Genomic DNA, 23,104 nt, shown 5'->3' on the forward strand with positions numbered 1-23,104 from the left:
GTGAAGGAATTTCGCAATGACATTTTCGAGCGAGAATCACTGGAAGTGGATTGATCTTATGAAATTGTGATTTTTATTTTTAAATATCAGGGGGTAGATAGGGATACTATCGATTTGACGTTAATTACGTAATTAATCATTACGTGTGGGTGATAATATTTATTTATGCAACTGAAAAAAATTGATTCATCATTTTTTTGAATAAAAAATACTCTTTATTTTCGGTTTTTTCGTGAAGTTTTAGCTCGTTATTTCATAATTGTATTTTTTTACATCAGATACTAAATTTCCTGTAATATCTTGACAGTTGGTAATGCAGATTTCCTCGGTAAAAGTAGACTTTGAATTTATTAAGAGAGGAATTAATTTATTCTTCAGGAAAATATTTGGTAATAGTGGAGAAATCGTGAGTTGTAGCAATAAAAATTGAAAATAAAGTGAAAATAAAAACTCCAGCATTCGTAATGAAATAAAAACCGAAAGAATAATCCACAATGTTTGGAATTTCTTGAAATTCAAGTAATACCTGCATTTGAATTAAAGACAATCATTCATAAAAATTTTATCTTGGAAATTCAACAGAATTTTATTTTTCATTTTATTAATTGATGTTTCAATGACAGCATGAATTCTCAAACTCACTGTCAAGTTTAATGTCCCATTCACTTGAATTCTCAAAATTTTCAATAATTTTCATCTCTCAATTTCATTGAAAATACCAGAAATTAATTGTTGTTGTTAAAAATTCACAATTATTCACGTGAAATAATTCCATCGTCGACCAAATTGTCACATGTGCGACGTTTCGCTAATTATTTTAGCTTCATCAGGCTCTCGACGCGAACATCCCGTGAACTTTAATCATAATTATTAACATACCAGAGCTGAACAGTTTCATTGATTGTAATGAAAAGTGTTTATTCCCCATCTTTCAGCGATTGTTTTCCACTTACATCTCAACGAGTGCTCCACTTTCCTCGCAACATTTCCCCCACTCAAGAAATAATGAAGAACACCCGATAAATGATGATGGATTCTCATTATTTATCAACGGAACTGATAATTCACCGATACTTTTTATTTATTCAATTTGCCGCTGATATTCCTGAATGAATACTCACTCCAATCGTCTCCACGTGTCGATAGTCAATCACTTATTCAATATTTTTCTTCTCTCACGAAAAAAAAAAAAATGTGACAACTCAGTTATCATCGTCCCCAAGTACGACCATTTTGTTTACACTTTTTACACATTTATCCGCAATTATCTCCGAGTTATGCTCTTTGCTTCGAGATTGGCTGGTTCCCACGTGAAAATTCCGGCATTTATCATTTCCTCAGGTGAATGGACAATGGCTTGCATGTCAGGAGGCAATTCTTTTGATCTCTCTGGGGTAATTGACGACATTTTTTTTATCATGGCGATGTAAAAATAATTTATTTGTTTGTAAGCAGGCAGTATATATAAAATAATATAAATCTAGAGTGGTTTAGACGATCTTCCAGAGGTATCCGAATAACAATAATAGTCCTGTCGTGAGGACTGCGGGTTTTATGGCTTCAGCTCCACCAGCTCGATATTTCCCTAAAAATGTAACAAAACTGTTAATTAATGACGAAAAAAAAAATGCAATATTCTGGTGGATTTTTGGGTATTTTGTGTTATAAAAATCCGAATGGACTTCTGGTGATGAAAATTTGGTACTCGAAATTAAGACTCCAAAATTGAGGATCAAGAGGGTCAAAATAAGGATCGTGAGGGTCAAAATAAGGGTCGTGAGGGTCGAAATAAGGATCATCGGGATCAAATAAGGGTCAATAAGGTCAGAGTAAGAGTCATGATAGAATAAATGAGGATCACGAGGTCATATTAAGGGTCACAAAGGCCAGATGAAGGTCAAAATAAGGGTCAATAGGGTCAATAAGGGTCATAAAAGACAGAATGAGGGTCATGAGGGTCAAATTAACGGGCACAAGGGTCAGATTAAGGGCCATGAGGGACAGAATAAGGGTCAGGAGGGTCAAATTAAGGGCCGCAAGTGTCAGATTAAGGGTAATGAGGTTCAAAATAAGGGTCACGGGGTCAAAATAAGGGTCATCCGGGTCAAAACAAGGGTCACGAGGGGTATAATGGGGATCGTCATGACAAATATTTCTCTTATTTTCTTTAATATTCATTTTATTGGGGATTTTTTGCTTCGAATACTGTAATTTTTGGGATTTTCGAAGAAATTTTCAAGAGAATTGATTTTTAAAAATTCCACTTACAATCGGAGCCTAGGTATGAATGGCAACAGCATTCCCTGAGTCTCTCGTACTCAGCGCAGTCTCCAGCTGCCACTGTGCAGACCTTTTTGCCAACTAGACACGTGTGTTGTACGAATGGAAAAGCTCCTGAGGGTTGAAACAATAATTATTAATAAATTGAAACACATAATTTCGACACTTTCACCTTCATTACTTCGCAAATACCTCCGAAACCCCTAGATTTATCCAAAAACACTCTGAAATATTTTTTGCAGTCCATGAAATTCTCTACAAAAAAGATCTTTTCACATTTTTCTCTAGATCTATTACTTTCGCAAATATTTACAAAATCGACTGAAATTCGTCTTCTTTTAACGAAGAAACTCATTCCAAACGTTCTGAACCCATACTGTCAACATATTTCGGTTAATCCGACCTGATTATTCACTTAATTAACTCCTTAATACTCTACATTCAATCCGCCACTCGCATTTGAGACGAAATTTTTTAAACCGAGGATTAATGACTCGAGGATATTAAATAGAGCATGTGGGGCAGAATGAATTGAGGTTCATCGACCTGTAGCGACGTCTTGTATTATATCATTGATGAGGTGAGGTTCTTCCGGTGGTTTATCAATTCCGGATAAGAGGCTGATTTGCTTCGACCTACTATGACGTACTCATCATGAGCCGTACAATGAGAGAAAAACAAACACGTTGTCAAACAAGTCTTGTTTGGGCCGACAAAATCGCTAGTTGAAAATTGCCAAAAAAGAATTTGTTTGGTTCGAATTTAAAAGTCTCCAACATGAATGATTGTTCTGCTTTCGACAGCAACGAAATATTTGACTCAAGAGGCGGATAATTCACACCAGACGGTGCCCTTTCAGGATGAAAATATCTCATAAAGGAAAATTTATCAACAAATATTTTATCCCTAAGTTACACGATTGCTATCATATCATTATTATTGTTTCATTTAAGGGTTCATTTGTTGGAGCAAAATACGTATGGGAGTATCGAATAACGAAGGAGTAGTGCTAGAAATGACATTTCTCGCGTCTACAGAGAATGCAATTTTTTTTGAACTACTAAATCTATTTTTGCGAGAAAAATTTTTCATTCCGGCGCACTCACCGCATGTTTGGCACAGAAAAAACCTTTTTGGTAATTTTCAAAAGACTATTTTCTCGACACAAGTAAGACTTGTTTGAGAACTTTGTCGTTTTTCTCTCAGTGTAGCTCTTCGAATATTCAAATGAACAAAAAATTGTGCAATGTCGAAAAGTTTAGAAATTCTTGGAAGAACACTTTTACCACATTTCGCAGTCCTCTTGTATTAGACGATGCGAATGCCTGACCCTTCCCTATTGATCGGTATTTTATTGTGGATATTCTAGGCACGTAGGTACTGCGTGCAGCAACGCAATTCTATTGGATCGGGCTATTGCACTCTATCACTCGTAACTTGGTGCCAACTTTTCGATGTGTTGAATGAATTTATGAATTTTTCCTCAGTTTTGAGGTGATTTATTTAGAGAACGAGGGGTTTTAGGGGAATGGGTCACTAGACATTTTTTATTGGAAATTTAATTCTCTGTGGAAAAGGTCTTTCCATGTTTTTTGGTAGAACTACTCTGTTTTGAGATAATTGAATAATTAGCGAAAATGTCATTTGTTCGTTTCTTTTATTTCTGATGAAAATTGTGAGTTTATTGATGTTTTTAGAGAATTTTTCTCTGTAATGAAGGGTTCCAGGAGAATATGTCAGACATTTCTTATTGGAAAGGTAATTCTGTAGACAGATTTATTTTTTTTACGTAAAATTTGTCATTTTCGAGAAAATTTGAAAATTAAAAAAAATTTATTCTGGATTTTCTCCTATTTCTGATTGAAATTGTTGAGTTTATTGAAAATTTCGGGGGATTTAGCTCGATAATGAGTATCTTTAGGCGGAAATATTGACAAAACATCAACAAAAAGTTGATTTTTGATGTTGAAAAAAATTTTTTTTTTCTTTTTTTTAATCTCTGACAAAAGGTTGCCTTTATGAGGGAATTTCAATACTGTATAGAAAATGAAATGTGATCAGTTCGACTACACGAAGCGAAACGGTGTCATTTTTTGCCACCAAACGATACAAATCGATTGTGCGATCTGATTCTTCAGTAATTCGATGACAAAATGAAGTTTTTTTCGTTTACATTGGGATATTTCACGCACGGGTTGACACGCGATCCCGTGATCGAAGGTCGAATTGCAATAGACTTGTCACAATACCTCAACTGAGGAAAAAAAACTGTTTCTCCCGTAAAGAATAGAATTTCAATTTTTTTTTATGAAGAAAAATCATTTTTTCTCTATTTTTTCATGTGAAGAAGTGATTTCTTCCTCTATTTTTATACCTTTTTCAATCTGCATTGTTTCGTGAATTCAATAAATGTAGTGAATCCCTAAAATCATAAAAACTCAATTGACTTTTGTTTAAAAAATTAAAAAAAATTGCATTCTCAAAAAAAAGAGAAAAATCTGATGTTTCATGCGAAAAAAATCACGTTTCTCTCTATCTGAATTGTATTTCGTCGTTCCTATCGACGTAACAGGTGCATTGAACAATAAAACCACTGGAAATCAAGTATTCAATTCCCTGAATCTCATAAAACCTAATTTAAAAAATTGAATTTCAATTTTTTTAATGAAAAAAAAATTACTTTTCCTCTAATTTTGCGTGAATTCAATAAGCGCAACTCATAAAATCATCAGAAATATCGAAAACTCAATTAACTTTTATTTAAAAAGGAAAAATGAAATAAAAAAAATTTTATTCACAAAAAAAGAGAAGAAATCTCATATTTTATGCGAAAAAAATTACGTTTCTCTCTATCTGAATTGTATTTCGTCGTCCCTATCGACATAACGAGCGCATTGAACAATAAAACCACCGGAAATCTCGAGGATTGATGCTCTGAATCTCATAAAACCCAGTTTGGAAAAATAATTAAGAACGCACTGTGGTAACCACCGTCGCAGCAACAATGATCGCTGATGACACTTCCGTCCTTGCAGTATGTCATCTCCTCGTACGTGCAGGTTCTGCAGCCAGGTATCGGACCTGAGGAAATAATAAAAAAAACATCAGGACTCAATGATAATCCCATCTCGCAATTACCGTCAGTCGTTACCAATTAATGGATAAATTACACGAATTTTCAGGGGGAATGGGTACACCTTAATTGGCGATTGTTTCGCCTCGTAATGCGGGGACAAACGTTTCATTTCAATAACTCCGGTTTTTATTCCATTTTATTCGCAATTTTATTGCGATTTTTATTTTTGAGAATGAAATGTAACATCTCTATTTCATTTAACTCACAGGAACAATTTAATGAATACTATTGGGTCAGGGAACATGACGAATTTGAAATAATAATTTAAAATAGTATTTTTTATGATTAACGATTTAAAATTGTGTTTTCGGAGTCATCAAATATATTTGACAATTTTTTCAAGAGAGAAATTCTATTTAAAACTTCAAAGTGTTTTCTAGCTTCGAGAAATGAAGTATTCAAATAGTTCCTTGCAACGAATAAATTTATGCAAGGACAAACGTTTCATCGAACTTTACATTTTTGAGAATAAAATATAATATTTATAATCTCAGAAATATAATTTAATAGATACTATTAGGTCAGGAAACATGGTAGACTTGAAATCATTATAACAAATAGTATTTTTTATGATTAACTATTTAAAATTATCTTTCTAGTAAATGGATTTGCGATTTATATTGATAAATGTTTGAATGTACTCATTAAAATTTAAAAATAATATAATATTAATCGTTTAAATGTCTGATCGACGATGAATTAAATATTTGATAATATACAACTGTAAATTTTTCATTAAGTGAATATCTGTAAATTTCTTAAAAGGCATTATCGATTAAACAAGTAATCCGCAATCCTCCTGCCTAAATTATTGATTAATAAAATCGTTAAAAATTAAAATTAAAATTAAAATTTGAATATTTAAGTTGATGATTACTTGAATAATTAAAAGTTTAAGAGTGATGGCAATTATGATTTATGAATATGGCTATCTCTGCATCAAAGAAATATTCCAATATTATTCATAAATTTTTCTATTTCAAGTTTCAATATATAATATATTGCCCGGTGGCCTGGCGTAGTGGTTAAGGCCGTTGCCTCACAACGGATAGGTTCCAGGTTCGATTCCTGGCCGGGTAGAATGGTGAGATCTAACCATTTTTAAAGTCTTGATCAATCGCCATATAGTCTCATCAGACTCGAAGCGATATAAAATAAGAAAAAAAAAAAAAAAAAGTTTCAATATTGGGATAATCGAGGTAAAAATAAATCTGAATGGAACACCTGGAATTTGATACGCTATTGGCGAACAAGGAGTCTCATTATTGAAGGGGAGGGGTCTTCTTACCCTTCGAGGACACTGGATTATTTATTCGCGATGATAAGAAGACTCAAACTGTCGTTTCAAGAAGAAAAACAGTAAACAGATATTACTCTTCGCATTATTTCGCGAATATCTCGTCAACTACGAAGTTTACGGAAATTTGTCACAAAAAATTTTTTGCAGCTCTCAAAATTTTCTAGAGAAAAAGTATTCACAAAAATCTCGCCATCTCCCACAGATATCGAGATATCTCCAGAAAACTAATTACTTAAAAACTGAAAAATGGATTCTTCAAAAATCACTTCATCAACGAATAGCTAAATCAAATTAAATATTAATTACATTGAATGACACACCTGATAATCAGCAGTTGTAATAACAATTAATAATTATAATGATAATTAATAATTTATTTTATTGAGTGAATTGCTGAAATTAAATTAAATTCGATTCAATTCAATTCGATGAAATTAATTAATTTATTAATAATTTATGATTTATCAAAACCTTTCGACAAAGTGAGATCTCTCGCCTTCTCCAGTGCCTCGTCATACGTGACTTCATGTTCAAGTACGTAATCATCGTCGTCCGAGTACTGATCAACAACGGTGACAGCCTCGAGTGCCTCGAGAATCAGCAGAAACAGAACAATTCTCCAGCCACGAGTTTTAATCATGCTAACCGCAGCGTTTTCATCGTCCTCTGCATCACTCCCTCACTGGCATCCAAACGACAGAATGATTTTTTTTTCACCACTGGTTTGTCCGATACTCCTGGATTACGCGTGCTCTGGAAAAATGAAGGAGGGAAAAAAGCGCTCAGTGAGGGGGAGAAGTCCGATATCGATCCGTCGTCGGTTTTATTGCGACGATGATTCATTCCACCCCTCGATTTTATCTACCCCATTGCGTGCTGCGGAGTCGTTCAATCGGGGTAAACACAAAATCAGATGGAGATCGGGCGATCCGTCTTGACGGGAGGAGAATGCAAATTTATGCATTAGGAAAATTTATTTTCGTTATCTTTTTTTTTTATGCAGAAACCTGGGTATCTCTTGGGGGATCACATGTTGCGGGACTTTTTTGGGACACTTAATCCTCTGCAGAATTGTACTCTGACATTTTTCAATGAATGGAGTAATTTTTGTGATTTTCAATGATTTAATAAAGTTTTTATGCAAAAATTTTGAGGTAAATTGACTGAGTAAAGATGTTTATTGCTGATTATTTTAATTATGAGGGGAGTTACGGGAAAATGTCATAAAACATCTTTTGTTGGAAATTGAATTCTCTAGAGAAAAGTTCTTTGACACTTTTTTGCGAATCCAGTAGTTTTCGAGATGTTTAACCATTTAATAAAAATTGTATTCAAGAAATTTGATGGGGACTGATTGGATAACGATGTTTATCGTTGGTTATCTTGATAACGGCTGGAGTTATGAGATATTTTCATATGACATTTTTCTATGGAAATTTGATTCTCTAGAAAAATGTTTAGTGACATTTTTTTATAAACCCAGTAGTTTTCGAGATTCTCAGCCATTTGGTAGAGCAAAATCGAACAAATCAAAAATTACTCTCCGCGTTCATTCGCGCATATCTCGTTAATGACGAGGTTTACGAAAATATGTCCCGAAATATTTTTTGTGGCCCTTGAAATTCCCCACAAAAAATGTCGTTACAAAAATTTCGCTATCTCCCATAGATCCCGAGATATCGTTAAACTTCAACCTCATTTATCAAAATTATTATAGTTATTCACTTTCTCCCACCAACTCAATTAGAATAACCCCGGAGATTTCAGAAATTAAATCTACTGTTTACGTTTCCCCCCTCGGCAGCTCAATTCAGCTCCGATTATGTTCTCAGTAATTTTTTTTTCATTCACTCTTGTTTGAATATCTACCGTAAACAATCAAACCCCCGTTGTGATGTCTGAATGAAGTTAAACATCCTACGAGTCGATTTATACACCCGAATGAAACACAAATAAAATTCTTGAGCCTGGTAAACTTACTGTCACTGAAATTTTCGTGATGACTCAGTTGTAATACGAGTCGACGTATACTAAGTCGTAATTAAGATCAATTAAGGAACAACTGCAAATGCCATGGGCTCTTGTCTTTTTTCTATCCAACAAAGATAATTTGAAATAAAACAATTTTTTGAATTTTTCTGAACGCAAAAAGGATTATTTCTTGTATTTTTCTATTTATTTATCGTGAGAAAATAAGTTTTTAAAATGAAAAGATGATGATAATTGTTTTTTTTAATTTTTAGAAGAATGTTTTTCCATTTGGCGTTTTTTTTTGCATAAAAACAATGAGTATTGCATTTGGAAATGAACAATTGGGTCAGTTTCACTAATTTTTCTATTTTACATTGAGGAAATGATTTTTAAAATTGAAAATATGATTTTAATTATTTGGTTGATACAATTATGACAATTTAAAATAGAATTTTTTTTTCATTTTTCCATTGAGGAAAAAAAAAGAAAAAAAAGAAATGTTCAATTTAAGGAAGAAATGTCACAACTTTGATACTACAATAAGATGTAAATTATATTATATATATACTTTCTTTTTTTCTATTGACAGCTGTATAAATCTGTAGGTTTTGCGCTTAAGTAAAAGAAAAAAAAAATTTTTTTTCCATTGAGAAAAAAACAATCTTTCGATTTTATCGGATGTAAAAAGGATTATTTTTTGTATTTTTCTATTTTACATTGAGAAAATGATTTTTTCAATTGAAAAGATGATGTTAATTGTTTGTGTTTTATAAAAATGTTTCAATTGTTGGTTTTAAATTCTGATTAATATGATTTTAATTGTTTTTTTGAAATTTTTATAAGAATGTTTTTTCCATTTGGCGTTTTTTTTGCATCAAAACAATGAGTATTGCATTTGGAAATGAACAATTGGGTCAGTTTCACTTATTGTTGATAAAATACCACAGAAAATAGCCCTGAACACGTGGCATTACCGCAATTACGTCACAAGGCGGATTTAAATTGTTTTGTTGTACCACGAAAACATTTTAAATCCGTCTTGAAAGGGTAAAAAAACTGAACACAACATATCGAACGGAAATTCGTGACTGCTCCACAGAGACTGGGCTTATCTCACGCGTTAACCCTTGACCCAAGCATCTTCATCCACATTAGACATGAAAAACCTGGTGATACAATAGTTTATGCACCAAATACTCCATTGATATTCAAACGAGCCTGACTGCTCTCCTTTTCAGAGGCGGCGGAACCGTAGTGGAGTTTATTGGTCACTCCATACCTCCAAACTTTCGAAGTGGGGAATTCCACATCTCAAAATAATTTAAATTAAGGCCCGGGTGTACTATCTTTCGAACGTTATCTCGATGTTTTTTTTTTCATCTTTCGTCATCTGAAATTGTCAATTAAGTCCTGCATCATGCAGAAGTTTTGAAAAATTATAAATGAATAATAAAAAAAAAGTAGAAAAAATTCTTAATTTTTTCAAAGAGCATTTTTAATTTATATTCAGAATAAGTTGAATAACAAGAAATTGAAAAATGTATCTGATTTACGGTGACAAATGGCGGCCTGTCACCCAATATCATGCAGGGGGAAGACTGATTTCGTAAATCTTTTCCCACACTGCACAGAATCATTTATTACGGAAAAGGCTCTTCGAAAGAAGTTGTAATATTTTGGAGAATTTTTTAATCACACTTTTATCACATAAAAATGGCAGATGACTACATAACACTCTTTTGAAAATTGAGATACCTAGCTGTCACTTCCCATGAGGAGTTAGTGTTTTCTTATCCACCATGGAAAATGACAGCTAATAGATAATTAGCCACAGCGAATCAGATATTTGTAATTTCCACTTTTTTCAACTCATTCTGAATCTCAATTAAAAACGCTCTTCGAAAAAGTTCAGAATTTTTTCTATTTTTTTTCATCATTCTATCATAATTTTTGGGAATTTCTACATGATGTACCACTCAATTTACAATTTTGGATTACGAAAGATAAAAAAATCCAGATCCGGGCCTTAAATTTAAATTTTATGAAAACTGTATTTTTTTTCCAATGACCGACTGAGTTAGATCTCGATAAAATTTTGGATGAATTCATCTCACGAAGGGAGAGAGACGCCTGTTTGCGATGTCACCCCCAAAGTCTGATATACAAATTCAGTAGCGAAGTGGTCAAACGGTTTAGGTCAATTTAGTCTTTAGTGGAGTTTTCCAGAAATATTTCCGAATCTAACGGGGATAGTGAAATTTTCATAATAACCTTTTTTGTAGAGCGGTTTGAGTGCTACGAAAAAGGTTATGAGAAAAATTTTACTGTCCCCCTTAGATTTCGAGATATTCATTGAAAACTGGGCAATAGCCAAAATCGACTTGAACCGTTTGACCACTTCGCTACTGAATTAATAAACAAAATAAGTGAAAAGTATTACAATGCTTTGAAATAATTGGGGGAACCAGGGAGAATTAGACCAGTTGACCCTCGTGACCCTTGTGACCCTTGTAAGTCCAGAAAAATTTACTCCACCCCCTCCTCCTTTTCATTTCCTCAGACGTGATGTTTCGAGAAATATGAGTGACGAATTGTCGACGTTTCATTGGAAAGCCGCGGAAATTTCCGATTCACAACACTTACTCGAAGACTATTTCAAACTCATTATCGTCTATTGGGTGATAACGAGGGAATAAGTTATTTGATAAGAATTCGAAACCTCCGGATATCTCGGGGTTTAATTAAGATAGGCCTGATGGGTCTAGCCGGAAATTTACCGCACTTGTAGTGGTGATATCCAAAATTTTCTGATAAGAATTGTTTTGTGTTTGAAGAATTTTCAACAACAAAATGTGAAAGTTCTCTCTAAAGCAACTTGTCACTGAAATAATTACAAAATTGAGGAAAAAAATGTTTCAATTGTTGAATTATCTTGTTGACAAGTTATTTAAACAGAAAATGTCGTGAGTTTTTTCTATAATTTTAAAAAAATTTAAATAATCGTTTGTAATTTTCACGCGAAAAAACGTCTCTTGATATTTTATTTTAAAATTACTTGTTATTTAGATGATTAATTAATGAAGATTCATTAAACTTTGTGAGATGAAAATGTTACAAATTATTGAATTATGTCATTAATGAGTAATTCAGGAGAAAATGTGAACAGACATTTTTTGTAGAGAATTAAATTTCCAACAAAAAATGTAAAAAAAAAAACATTCAGAACAACAAACATAATAATATTTAACCCAAGCATTCGGTTTTGTTTTGTTTTGTTTCTAACATTTTTTACATGTTACGTAAAAATTTTTTGTTGGAAATTTAATTCTCTATAAAAAATGTGAGAATTCTTTCTAAAGCAACTTGTCACTGAAATAATTACAAAATTGAGGAAAAAAATTTTTTAATTGTTGAATTATCTCGTTGACAAGTTATTTAAACAGAAAATGTCGTGAGTTTTTTCTATAATTAAAAAAAAATTTAAATAATCGTTTGAAATTTTCATGCGAAAAAACATTTCTGGATATTTTATTTTAAAATAACTTGTTATTTGGATGATTACTTAATTAATAAATCTTTATAGAAATTTACAATATAAAAATTTCTAAAATAATTTATCATTAATTCAAAAGAGAAAGTAAACAGATACTTTAAGCAGAAAATTGGATTTCCAATTAAAAAAAAAATCTGATTTGGACAGAATTAGCAAAAATGATAACTTTTTCAATAGTTGATTTAATTATCCCATTAACGACTAATTTAAACAAAAAAATGTCAAAATTTTTTTTTACCCAGACCTAAACTATAAAAAATATTTTCTGATATTTTCCTCTCAACCCATTCATTACCGAATTCACCTCACACGTGCATTCAGAAAAATCAATCATTACCTCTCGCTGTTGAATCTCCTCAAATCCACGTCATACTCCTCTCCCCCAACCCCCAATACCAAAGCAACAGAACTTGAGAAAAAAAAACAAGAAAACAATTCCAATTTTTTAATTCAACGAACTAACGATTGAATATTCATTGATCCTCTCTCTCTCGAACGGTTGAAACGACCGTCGAGGGCTACGCGCTGCGACAAACTGGGGGCAGGGGCTGCAAAGACCGCGGGCTCGCTCTCTCACTCGCTCATGCGCGTGCCCCCCTCTCTCTCATGTGCATTTTTTCAAATTCAAGTGTTGAAAATGCTTCATTTTGTTACCAATTTTTACTATTCAACGACGAGAAATTACTCGAATCGCGTAAATTTTCACTATGTTAATTTATTTTAACCGAAGGTTTGCGATGTGAAATTCATTTTTCATAAGTATTGAAAATGCTTCATTTTGTTACCAATTTTTACTATTGAACGCCGAGAAATTACTCGAATCGCGTAAATTTTCATGTTAAATATTATTTTTCCTTGTCTTCGATTCTTCTTACGCCCCACATGTTTTATTGGCGCCAATTGCGCTCCGAAATTTCACACGATGATGCGGAGTGACGGAGAATATTTCAAATAAAGAGCGCCGCAGGAAGTCCAGCGGAAAACGCGTAACAGTTAATACAGTTGCAATATAAATTTATTGCACGTCGATTCACGTAACGATGAGACGATTGTCCTCGAGGTTTAATGACGAATTATCATTGAAATGGGGGGAATTAGTGGCTTGTATCATCTCACGAAGTAATTGAACTGCACTAAGAATTTTTCTTCGTCAATTTCGCTCGTCAAATCAATAAAATCGTAGATAACATAATAAATGATTCAAAAACCGGAAAACTCGTTTTTCATTGTTCTTAATTTGCGATTATCTCGTTAACGAGTGGCTGTAGGAAAAAATGTCATATGACACTTTTTGCTGGAAATTTCAAGGGCTTCAAAAAAGGTTGTAACGAAAATTTCGCTATGTCCGCTAGATTCCGAGATATTGAACGAGATAGTGAAATCAATAAGTTTAGTTCTTTTAACGTGAACTAAATTTCGATTTTCAAATGGAAAATAATAATGGGGTCCGTCCCCCCGAGGAACTCGTTTTCTTTGATACAAATATGTGCTTTCCGCTTCATTCACACGGGGTGCACGTGTACCCCAACACTGGTGACCGCGCGACAGCTGACGTTTCTCCGTTTTTTTTTATTGTTTCGTTTTATTTTTCACCTTGGCTACTGCACTGGAAGCCTGATAAATTCACCTAATCTAGGGATCCACGTGCGGGGAGCGGAGTAGAGCGATGTCTCTTGTATCAGCGGAATAAAAATGTGTTTGAAGCCGTTGATGCACGCGAACAAGGGAATTTCAGGTCGAGATGAAGGAGAATAAAGGAGGATCAAGGGAATGGGAAGAAGAACGAGGTTGAGACGTGGAGGGCGAAGGGTTCGGTTACCTATTGATCCTGACGAGGGTCCTTGCTCGTACATGTGCGGGAATATGCTACTTGCGCGTTGTATTCCCCTCGGAAGAATAAGAAACGTTTTTTCAAACTATTTTGTGCGTGAACTGGTGTGAATGTTTCAGGAATTTTTTGGTAATTTGCAGTTATCTCGGGATGGAGGGGTTTGAGGAGAAAATTGCATAGAACATTTTTTGTAGAGAATTAAATTTCCAACGAAAAATGTTGTGTAACATTTTGTCCTAAAATCAGTCATTAACGAGTTAATTGCCGATTTGGGAATGCGGAAAAATTGAATTTTTCGGTCAGTCACTTTTTTTTTTTTGGGGATTGAGGTTCATAAAAATCCTTTAATTAAGTTCAATTAGAATTTTTTCATTGAAATTAATGAAGAACCTTTTATCGAGATGAATTAAATTTTTTTATTCATTAAATTAATTCATTGAAACAGATTTCGTTTCATGTTCTTAATTGTTGCGAATGTTCTAGAATTTTTTTGGTAATTTGCGGTTATCTCGGGATGGAGGGGTTGTAGGAGAAAATTACATAAAACATTTTTTGTAGAGAATTAAATTTCCAACAAAAAATGTTTTGTGACACTTTCGTCTAAAATCAGTCATCAACGAGATAACTGCGAATTTGGCAATCCAAAATAATCGAGTTTTCCCATTCCATTGATTTTTCCTTCTTTTAGGATTCATATTAATTAAAAAAACTTTGAATTAAAGTTAATGATGAAATTCTATGTAGACAAATGAAAAGTTTTTCCCGAGATTAACAGAAAACTCTTCAGTAGAATTGATAAGAAACTTTCGATAAAAATTAATCAAAATTTTTTCCGTCAATTTTAAATTTCGATTTATTGAATTGATTCATCCTCCCCCTCCCCCCTCCCCCCATTCAAGCACATTAATCAACTTCTTACTTTTGGGGCACTGATAATCGAATGAAGCCACGGGCACCCGCATTATCGTAAGTAGGTCTCAAGTCGATTTGTCGTCGCACTCAATCATAAAATTATCTGCTTTAGCTTCAGGTTCGAGAATTTCACTATTCAGGTCATAGAATAATCTCAACGTCTTTATCCCCTTTTTTCAGTGAATTCATTCATCTCAATTGACAGGGGCATGTCCCTGGTCCTTTATTTATGCGATGGGTGCGCCCTGGAGGCGAGGCATCGTAACGCTTCATATAATTTTCATTGTGAGTTCATATGTCGCTGTTCTAGGATTTTTCTATCACTAACGCTAATTTCATAATGATAATTAATAATGCGAATCCTCTGTAAAAAAATTGGTGAAACGTTTTCTGTCATTGATCTATTCCGCCAAGTCATGTCATGTTCAAGGAATAAGAATTCTAATTTTAGCTTAGCTTAGATTAATTTATTTTATCTTATTCAATTTTTGAAAAATATCTATTTATGTCATTTTTCTTTCATAAGATGCAATTTTTTTTATTTTCTCAATTCTCAGTTTCGAAAAATTTTTTACTTACATGAAAATAAAAATATAAAATATAATATATTTATTATATTGATATAATAATATATTATTATTATTATTATTATTATTATATTCTATTGATTTTTTTTAATTTTTTAAAATATATTATATATTATTATTTTAAAAAATCAATTTTTAAATTGAAAAAAATGATTTAAAAAATTGATAATCAAAAACACGAATTAATTGAAATGGAAGTCGAAAAATTCTGCACGTTATGTTGAAATTATTTCGAAATCTAGGCAATTTATGTGGAAATTGTCCTAAATATTTTTTGTAGTAAATTTCATGAGAAATGAAAAAGTTGTGCTGACACTTTCCACTAAATCTGATGGTTTTTGAGATATTTGAACAATGAACCGAATTAAATTTTTGAAAACTACAGTTTTCTCACAGACATTGTTTTATTTGGATTAGAGAATTGCCCGCGCGTGGGTGAAAATTGTCGCGTGCTAATTAATCCCTTCATAAAGGACAAGTGGAGAGTGCAATTAAAGTACGAGAGTCGTCTTGAAGTAATGCAAGACTTCCTTGCAATTAAATTCGGGCGTGTCTTCACACCGCGAGTGAAACACGAAGGGTTCAGTATTGCGAAGTCGTCCCATGAATTTTCCGCGTGTCAAATTTTAACATAAATCCCATAAGCGCCCGTGTATAAGGAAAAATTTGTTTATTTATTTCTGGCGAGGCTATTGGGATTAATTTTTTTTTAGCATCGAAGAAGTTAGTTTCATATGTTCTGCTGTCAGCGAAAAAAATTATAGAATTTTTCTTGGACATGAAAAAATAAGATTTGCTGAAAATGGCTAAACATCCTTAAGAAAAATAAATCACAAATTTGTTCCACTAAATCAGATTTAGTCAATTTCCGCTGTGCGGAAAAGTGACTTTTCAGGCAAGCTTCGCGTGACTAAAAGTCCCTTTCCCACGCATTGTGATGAAAAAAATCGTTCGATACTCGTGGGAAAAGTGTTTTCCGGCTCGTCGGATTACATCACTCGCCTTCGGCTCGCGCTATAAACCCCCCACGAGCCAAAAAACACTTTTCCGCACTTGTATCGAAATAGACTATTTTAGCATCGAAGAAGTTAGTTTCATATGTTCTGCTGTCAGCGAAAAAAATTATAGAATTTTTCTTGGACATGAAAAAATAAGATTTGCTGAAAATGGCTAAACATCCTTAAGAAAAAAAATCGCAAATTTGTTTTTCTCTCAGCGTAGTTCAATTAAATTCTCGAACTCATCAACCGCACTTTTTCCATCAATCCACAGTAAAAAAACCTTTATGCTCAACTGTTAATAAACTAGAGAAATATGTTTAGTTATTTCTGGCGAGGCTATTGCGATTAATTTTTTTTCATCACGCTGTGCGGAAAAGTGACTTTTCCGGGTCGTGGGATTACATCACTCGCCTTCGGCTCGCGCTATAAACCCCCCACGAGCCGAAAAACACTTTTATGCCACTCATGCCTGAAACCGGCTGGATTACACACTCGACGTTTCGCGTCTCGTGTCTATTTCAGCCGGTTTCAGACTTCGTGACATAAAATTTTGTTCAGTACTTGTTGGGAAATTACGTCCTTAACGTGTGTGGTTACATCACTCACCTTCGGCTCATGCTGTAAACCCCACACACGTTAAAGACGAAATTGCCCCACACGTGCTGAAATATACTATTCCGCACTTGTATCGAAATATCCTATTTTAGCATCGACGAAGTTAGTTTCATATGTTCTGCTGTCAGCCAAAAAAATTATAGAATTTTTCGTGGACATGAAAAAATAAGATTTGCTGAAAATGGCTAAACATCCCTAAGAAAAAAAAATCACAAATTTGTTTTTCTATCAGCGTAGTTCAATTAAATTCTCGAACTCATCAACCGCACTTTTTCCATCAATCAACAATAAAAAATCGTTCATTCCCAACTGTTAATAAACTAGAAATCACTCGATCTTCCTGATCTGCCTCTACAGTTGCCTCTGCGTCACCACTGTAAATAGAACTCCAGTCCCGATATATGAAGTGCTAAGAAAGACGCAGAGTCTCGTGTCTTCCTCTGCGCACTGCGGCTGTTCTCCTCTGAATCCAGTGTTTCAATTAAAAAACCTGGGTAAATTCCGTCGTCAGTGCAGTCTGAGGGATCGTCAGGTGCCATTCTGTCATCAAGAGCATCACCATGGCGTCATCTCCGGTATTAAATCCCGTGAGTACTCCGAAATAATATCTTTATGAATTTTCTCAAGCTCAATATTGATATCAACCTGCTTTATTTTGATTTTAATCGGTACAAGCCAGGATTTTTCCGGAGTATTCAGTTCCATTTGTTGTTTGTGACCTTATTGCGATGGCATTGGAATTGTTGTGCCGTTACGGTGGCATTTTAAATGCTAGCGTCACTGTCATCAACTATAATCCATAGATTTTAAGACACATCAATTAGAATTTTACTCTATTAATATTTTTCAGTCTTTTTCTTCAATTCGAAGAAGTGAAAGGAATCGAAAAATTATTATTTGAATTAATTTTGTTATAATTGGGATTATAATTATAATTGGGATTATTATGGGGGAGGGGGAGAAGGGCGGGGGGGGGGTGAAGAATGTTGNGGGGGGGGGGTGAAGAATGTTGATTTTTCGAATTTTACAAACAATTTTAATTTTTGGAAAATTGATTTTTCGTGGAATAGCAAAGATTTGATGAATTATGGGAGGGGATCCTTTATAGATCGTTTGTTTGTGTTTTGCTGGCTTCATAAACACCGATTTTTCAAGGCCACAGTCGTCGAAATACCTCTCTTCAAGTTCTTCAGCGAATAAATGAGAAATAAAAACATCTGTTTTATGAGGAAATTGGGGGATTGAGGAGTTCTTTTGGGGATATCTTTGGAGGGAGAGGGTTTAGGAGAAAATGTCATAAAATATTTTTTGTGGGCAATTGAATTTGCCACGGAAAATGTTCTATGATATTTTCCTCTAGAATTACGCATTTTCAAGATAATCACGGAATTGGTAAAGGCCTCCTGAAACGAGGACTTTTAAATGAGCTTTTTTTAGTCAACAATAACTCAAGATTGGCAGAGTGAAATTCAATTTTTTTCTCTTCATTTTGAGGGGATTTTTCCAGACTTTAAAATGAGCCCTGGTTTATCCCGATCGCGTCATTGGGTCACGAGAAATTCATGACTGAAGTCCTGAAGATTTTCCTCACGTAGAAAAATGATGAAAACTCAATTAAGAAAACGATAATTAAATCCCCAGGAAATTCCTTACGCGGGGGCAGTCGAGGGTGGTCTCACCCCTGGGAAAATGGTGAAGATCCAGGGGAAAACTCCCCCAAATGCTGTTCGCTTCGCCATTAACTACCAGTTGGGGCCGAATTTAAATCCACGCGATGACATTGCGATTCACTTGTCGCCTCGCTTCACCGACGGCTTCATCACTCGTAACCACATTCAGTCGATGTCCTGGGGGCCTGAGGAGAACGGTGGACCCCTCGTCATCCAGCCTGGGGAGGAATTCGAGGTGATTCTGCTCTGTGAACCACTTCAGTACAAAATCGCCATCAATGGGCGCCACTTCACCGAGTTTGGGCATCGTCTGCCTTATCAGAAGGTCACTCATCTCGTCATCGATGGCGATGTCGAAGTCACGAGTATTTCGTACGAGAGCATTGGAGCGCCTAGGTCACCGAGAATGGCCACTGCTCCCGATGTGCCTGCTGCTGATTTTGGACCACCCGGTGGGTTTGGCGGGATATCTCGGGAGGGGATGGGTTTAGAGAAAAATGTGATTTAAACTTTTTGTGGGAAATTTAATTCTCCATAAAAAAGTTCTTTTGACATTTTTTCCTAAAACGACTCGTTTGCGTGATACAGACGAATTTGGAAATCATGATTTGGAGAATCGAATTTCAAAACGTTGGATTTCACGCAGACTATTTCGGGGATATCTCGGTGGCTATTGGGTTTAGAGGAAAATGTTATGAGGACTTTTTGTGGGAAATTTAATTCTCCACAAAAAAGTTCTGATGACATTTTCATGTAAAACTACTCGGTCAGTGGATAAATCCAATTTTAAAGAAAATGGGAAAATTAGAAATAGTGGAAGAGCTTGAAAACATGAGGTTTACGTTTCGTTTTGATTTATTTTTATAGGTCCGGGGGGACTCTACCCCACCCTGAACCCTCAGCCTCCCTCAGCACCCCAAGGGGGCTATGGTCCTGGCTCTGGAGGCTATGGACCCCCTGGTGGCCCTGGAGGCTACGCCCCACCCAGCAAACCTTACGGTTATCAACCTGGCTACGAGAAACCTGAAGAGGAGGAGGCCTTCGGTGGATGTTTGGACAAAGTCGGTCTTGCTCTCGGGGGGCTTGTCGCTGCTGGAGGGGTTGCTGCTGCCATGCATGCTTACAACGTAATTATTCCTCAATTGATAAATATTCCAGAAAATATCTGGATTAAATTATGGCAATTTTTCTTTAGAGCAAAACCCAAAAATTTCCTGAAAAAATTGCCTAATATTTATTTCCTTAAGGGCATATTTATTTATATTGTAAAAAAAAATGGAGGGGAATCGGGAAAAACAGATGATAATTATTTTCAAATTTTTTAATTGTTTATCTTTAAATTATTTATGGTGATAAGAATGGGATTTTTTGGATTTTGTCTCTAACGAAAAAGTCTCTCAAAAAATAGTCCAATCAGAGGTATATTTATTGGCAAAAAAAACCTGGAAGAGAATTTAAAAAATCATAACAAACATGAAAATTATTTTCAAATTTTTCAGTTGTCTATCTGCCAAATTATTCATGAAAAATAAGCAATGGGCATTGTTCTTCGACGAAAAAAAACACAGAAATTCTCTCAGAAACTGTTCCTCCATTTATTTCCTCAGGGCCATTTAAAAAAAAAATAGATGAGAATTAGAAAAAAAGACGATAACTATCTGCAAATTGTTCAATTGTTTTTCAAATTAATCATGATGATAAGAAATGGAATTGTTCTTAAAAGACAAAACCCAAAAATTCCCTCGAAAAATATCTCAATATTCATTTCCTCTGAGTCATTATTTAAAAAAAACAACTAAGAAAATTATAAAAACACAAATGATAATTATTGACAAATGATCATGTCCCATTGCAGAAGAGAAAGGAACACGACAAAGAGACAGAGCACGAGAAAGTCGAGGGTTCGAAAACCGAGAGTGAGGGAGGAGGGCTGAACCTGGGAGCCCTAGGTACAGCCCTAGCCAGCAGTCTAGTCTCCAATGCTCTGTCCGGTGACACCAGACAACAGCCTGGCTACCCATCCCAGGGAGGGGGCGACATGCTGGGGTCACTTCTCGGGGCACTCGGTAACTACTATTTCCACTCATTTCCACTCATTTCATGTGTTCTTGACTCTGATAACTCCATCTGATGGATTTTTAACTCGAAAATTGACGAGGATTGGGAAATCTGGTCTTGATGATGTCATGGGAGTGATATGCATCATTAAGGACGGTTATGGATGATAATAGGAATTTGAGACAATGACATCAATTTTCTAGACTTATAAAAAGTATTTAACGATTTGTTTATTAGTAATTGAAGATGACGTGAGTCAGTTGTCGAGGACATTGTATTTTTTAATTAATTATTCATCAGAATGTTAATCAAATTATTTTTTTGGATGATAATATTAGGAATTTGAGTCAATTACATTAATTTTCAGGAGTTATAGCAATTTTTTTAACGATTTTGTGAAGGAAAAATATATATTTAATAGGAATTGAAGATGGCATGAGTCAATTGTCAATAGAAATGTCTTTTTTAATTAATTATTCATCAGAATGTTAATCAAATAATTTTTTTGGATGAGAATATTAGGAATTTGAGTCAATTACATTAATTTTCAGGAGTTATAGCAATTTTTTTAACGATTTTGTGAAGGAAAAATATATATTTAATAGGAATTGAAGATGGCATGAGTCAATTGTCAATAGAAATGTCTTTTTTAATTAATTATTCATCAGAATGTTAATCAAATAATTTTTTTGGATGAGAATATTAGGAATTTGAGTCAATTACATTAATTTTCAGGAGTTATAGCAATTTTTTTAACGATTTTGTGAAGGAAAAATATATATTTAATAGGAATTGAAGATGACCTGAGTCAATTGTCAATAGAAATGTCTTTTTTAATTAATTATTCATTAGAATGTTAATCAAATTATTTTTTTGGATGATAATATTAGGAATTTGAGTCAATTACATTAATTTTCTTCAGTTCTAGCAAGTTTTATAACGATTTTATTCGTGAAAAAATATATTTAATAGTAATTGAAGAAGACATGAGTCAATTTCCAAGAAAAATATCTTTTTTAATTGATTATTCATCAGAATATCCATCAAATTATTTTTTCCATGATAATGATGGGCATTTAAGACCGTGGCATTAATTTTCTAGACTTCTGAACAATATTTAACGATATCATTTACAAAAAACGACAATGAATAGTAATTTAAAAAAGCAGGAGTGAATTGTCACGAGAAACGTCTTTTTAAAAAATTAAATCGTCATCAGAACGTCAATCAAATAGATTTTTCATCAGTAATAATGACAGAAATGTCATTCCATTAACTTTATACATTCCTGATTCTTTTATCTTTGACACTTTATTCATAAAAAAATACATTAAATAACAATTTTATAAAATCACGACTGAAGTTCTGAGAAAAAAATGTTTTTTGGGTGAATAAACACCAGAATTATCAATCGAACTGTTTTTTTTCTGTTAATGATCAGGTGGTGGTGGCTCTCACCCTCCAAATTACCCACCCCCACAGCAGCCTGACCCCCTGGGAGGCCTTGGAGGTCTTGGATCGATCCTGGGTGGTGTCCTTGGAGGTGGGGGAGGCCATCAACAGCCAGCTTATCAACCCAGTGGTGGATACACACAGCCTGGTTATAATCAGAGTTCAGGTGGCTCTGACCTACTCAGTGGCATTGGGGGCGCTCTCTTCAGCTCTGCACTCGATAGTCTGAGCAAACGAGTGAGTAAAAAAATCCAGAGTGGGAGGGAGAGGAAAATTTAAAACGTCTCCCCAAATTTCTTCGCTTTCCTGGGCTTCAGCGCTCTTTCACTGACCGATTCAAACATTCTGCATGATTTTTTACGCTTTTCACGCAGTCCTGAGCTTCTTGGAGAATTTTTAAATGTTGAATATATTTTTTGTACGATTTTTTATCAATTTTATAGGCGAAGTGGTGGGAGGTTTAGAAAAATAAGTAGAAAATGGTTTTTTGATTTTTGATTAATGAATGAATGGAATTATCTCGGCAACGAATGGGTCTAGAGGAAAATGTGAAAAGACATTTTTTGTTGGAAATTTCATTATTTAAAAAAAAGTCGCATGACACTTTTTCGTAAAACAATTTGTTAACGAGATAATTCATGAAATGAGGAGAATGAAAATTGAAGATTTTATCTCTTTCGCACGATATGGTAATTGATTATGTAAAACATGTTTATTTTTATTATAATTCACTTGTTT

At 34.1% G+C, this 23,104-nt stretch overlaps 2 protein-coding genes across 2 annotated transcripts in view; one reads left to right on the plus strand and one right to left on the minus strand.

The window, feature by feature from the left end:
* LOC107043311 (pro-resilin) overlaps positions 1–23,104 on the plus strand; it is a 40,811-nt gene that overhangs the window by 16,210 nt on the left and 1,497 nt on the right. Inside the window, exons 2-6 of the mRNA XM_015264745.2 lie at positions 17,544–17,773; positions 18,828–19,308; positions 19,724–19,983; positions 20,712–20,922; positions 22,356–22,603. Coding sequence (XP_015120231.1) covers positions 17,747–17,773; positions 18,828–19,308; positions 19,724–19,983; positions 20,712–20,922; positions 22,356–22,603 — 1,227 coding nt within the window. The 5' untranslated portion in view covers positions 17,544–17,746. The remainder of the gene's footprint in view (positions 1–17,543; positions 17,774–18,827; positions 19,309–19,723; positions 19,984–20,711; positions 20,923–22,355; positions 22,604–23,104) is intronic.
* Positions 751–12,762, minus strand: LOC107043314. The gene is made up of 5 exons (XM_015264748.2): positions 12,578–12,762; positions 7,188–7,469; positions 5,260–5,361; positions 2,269–2,394; positions 751–1,585 (listed from the first exon to the last, which is right to left on the minus strand). Exons 2-5 carry the CDS (start codon positions 7,354–7,356, stop codon positions 1,491–1,493), a joined length of 492 nt encoding a protein of 163 aa, XP_015120234.1. The 5' UTR covers positions 7,357–7,469; positions 12,578–12,762; the 3' UTR covers positions 751–1,490.

This window comes from Diachasma alloeum, unplaced genomic scaffold (assembly GCF_001412515.2).
Source record: "Diachasma alloeum isolate Michigan unplaced genomic scaffold, Dall2.0 Dall_scaffold_00558, whole genome shotgun sequence".
In the NCBI taxonomy this organism is placed as follows: Eukaryota; Metazoa; Arthropoda; class Insecta; order Hymenoptera; family Braconidae; genus Diachasma; species Diachasma alloeum.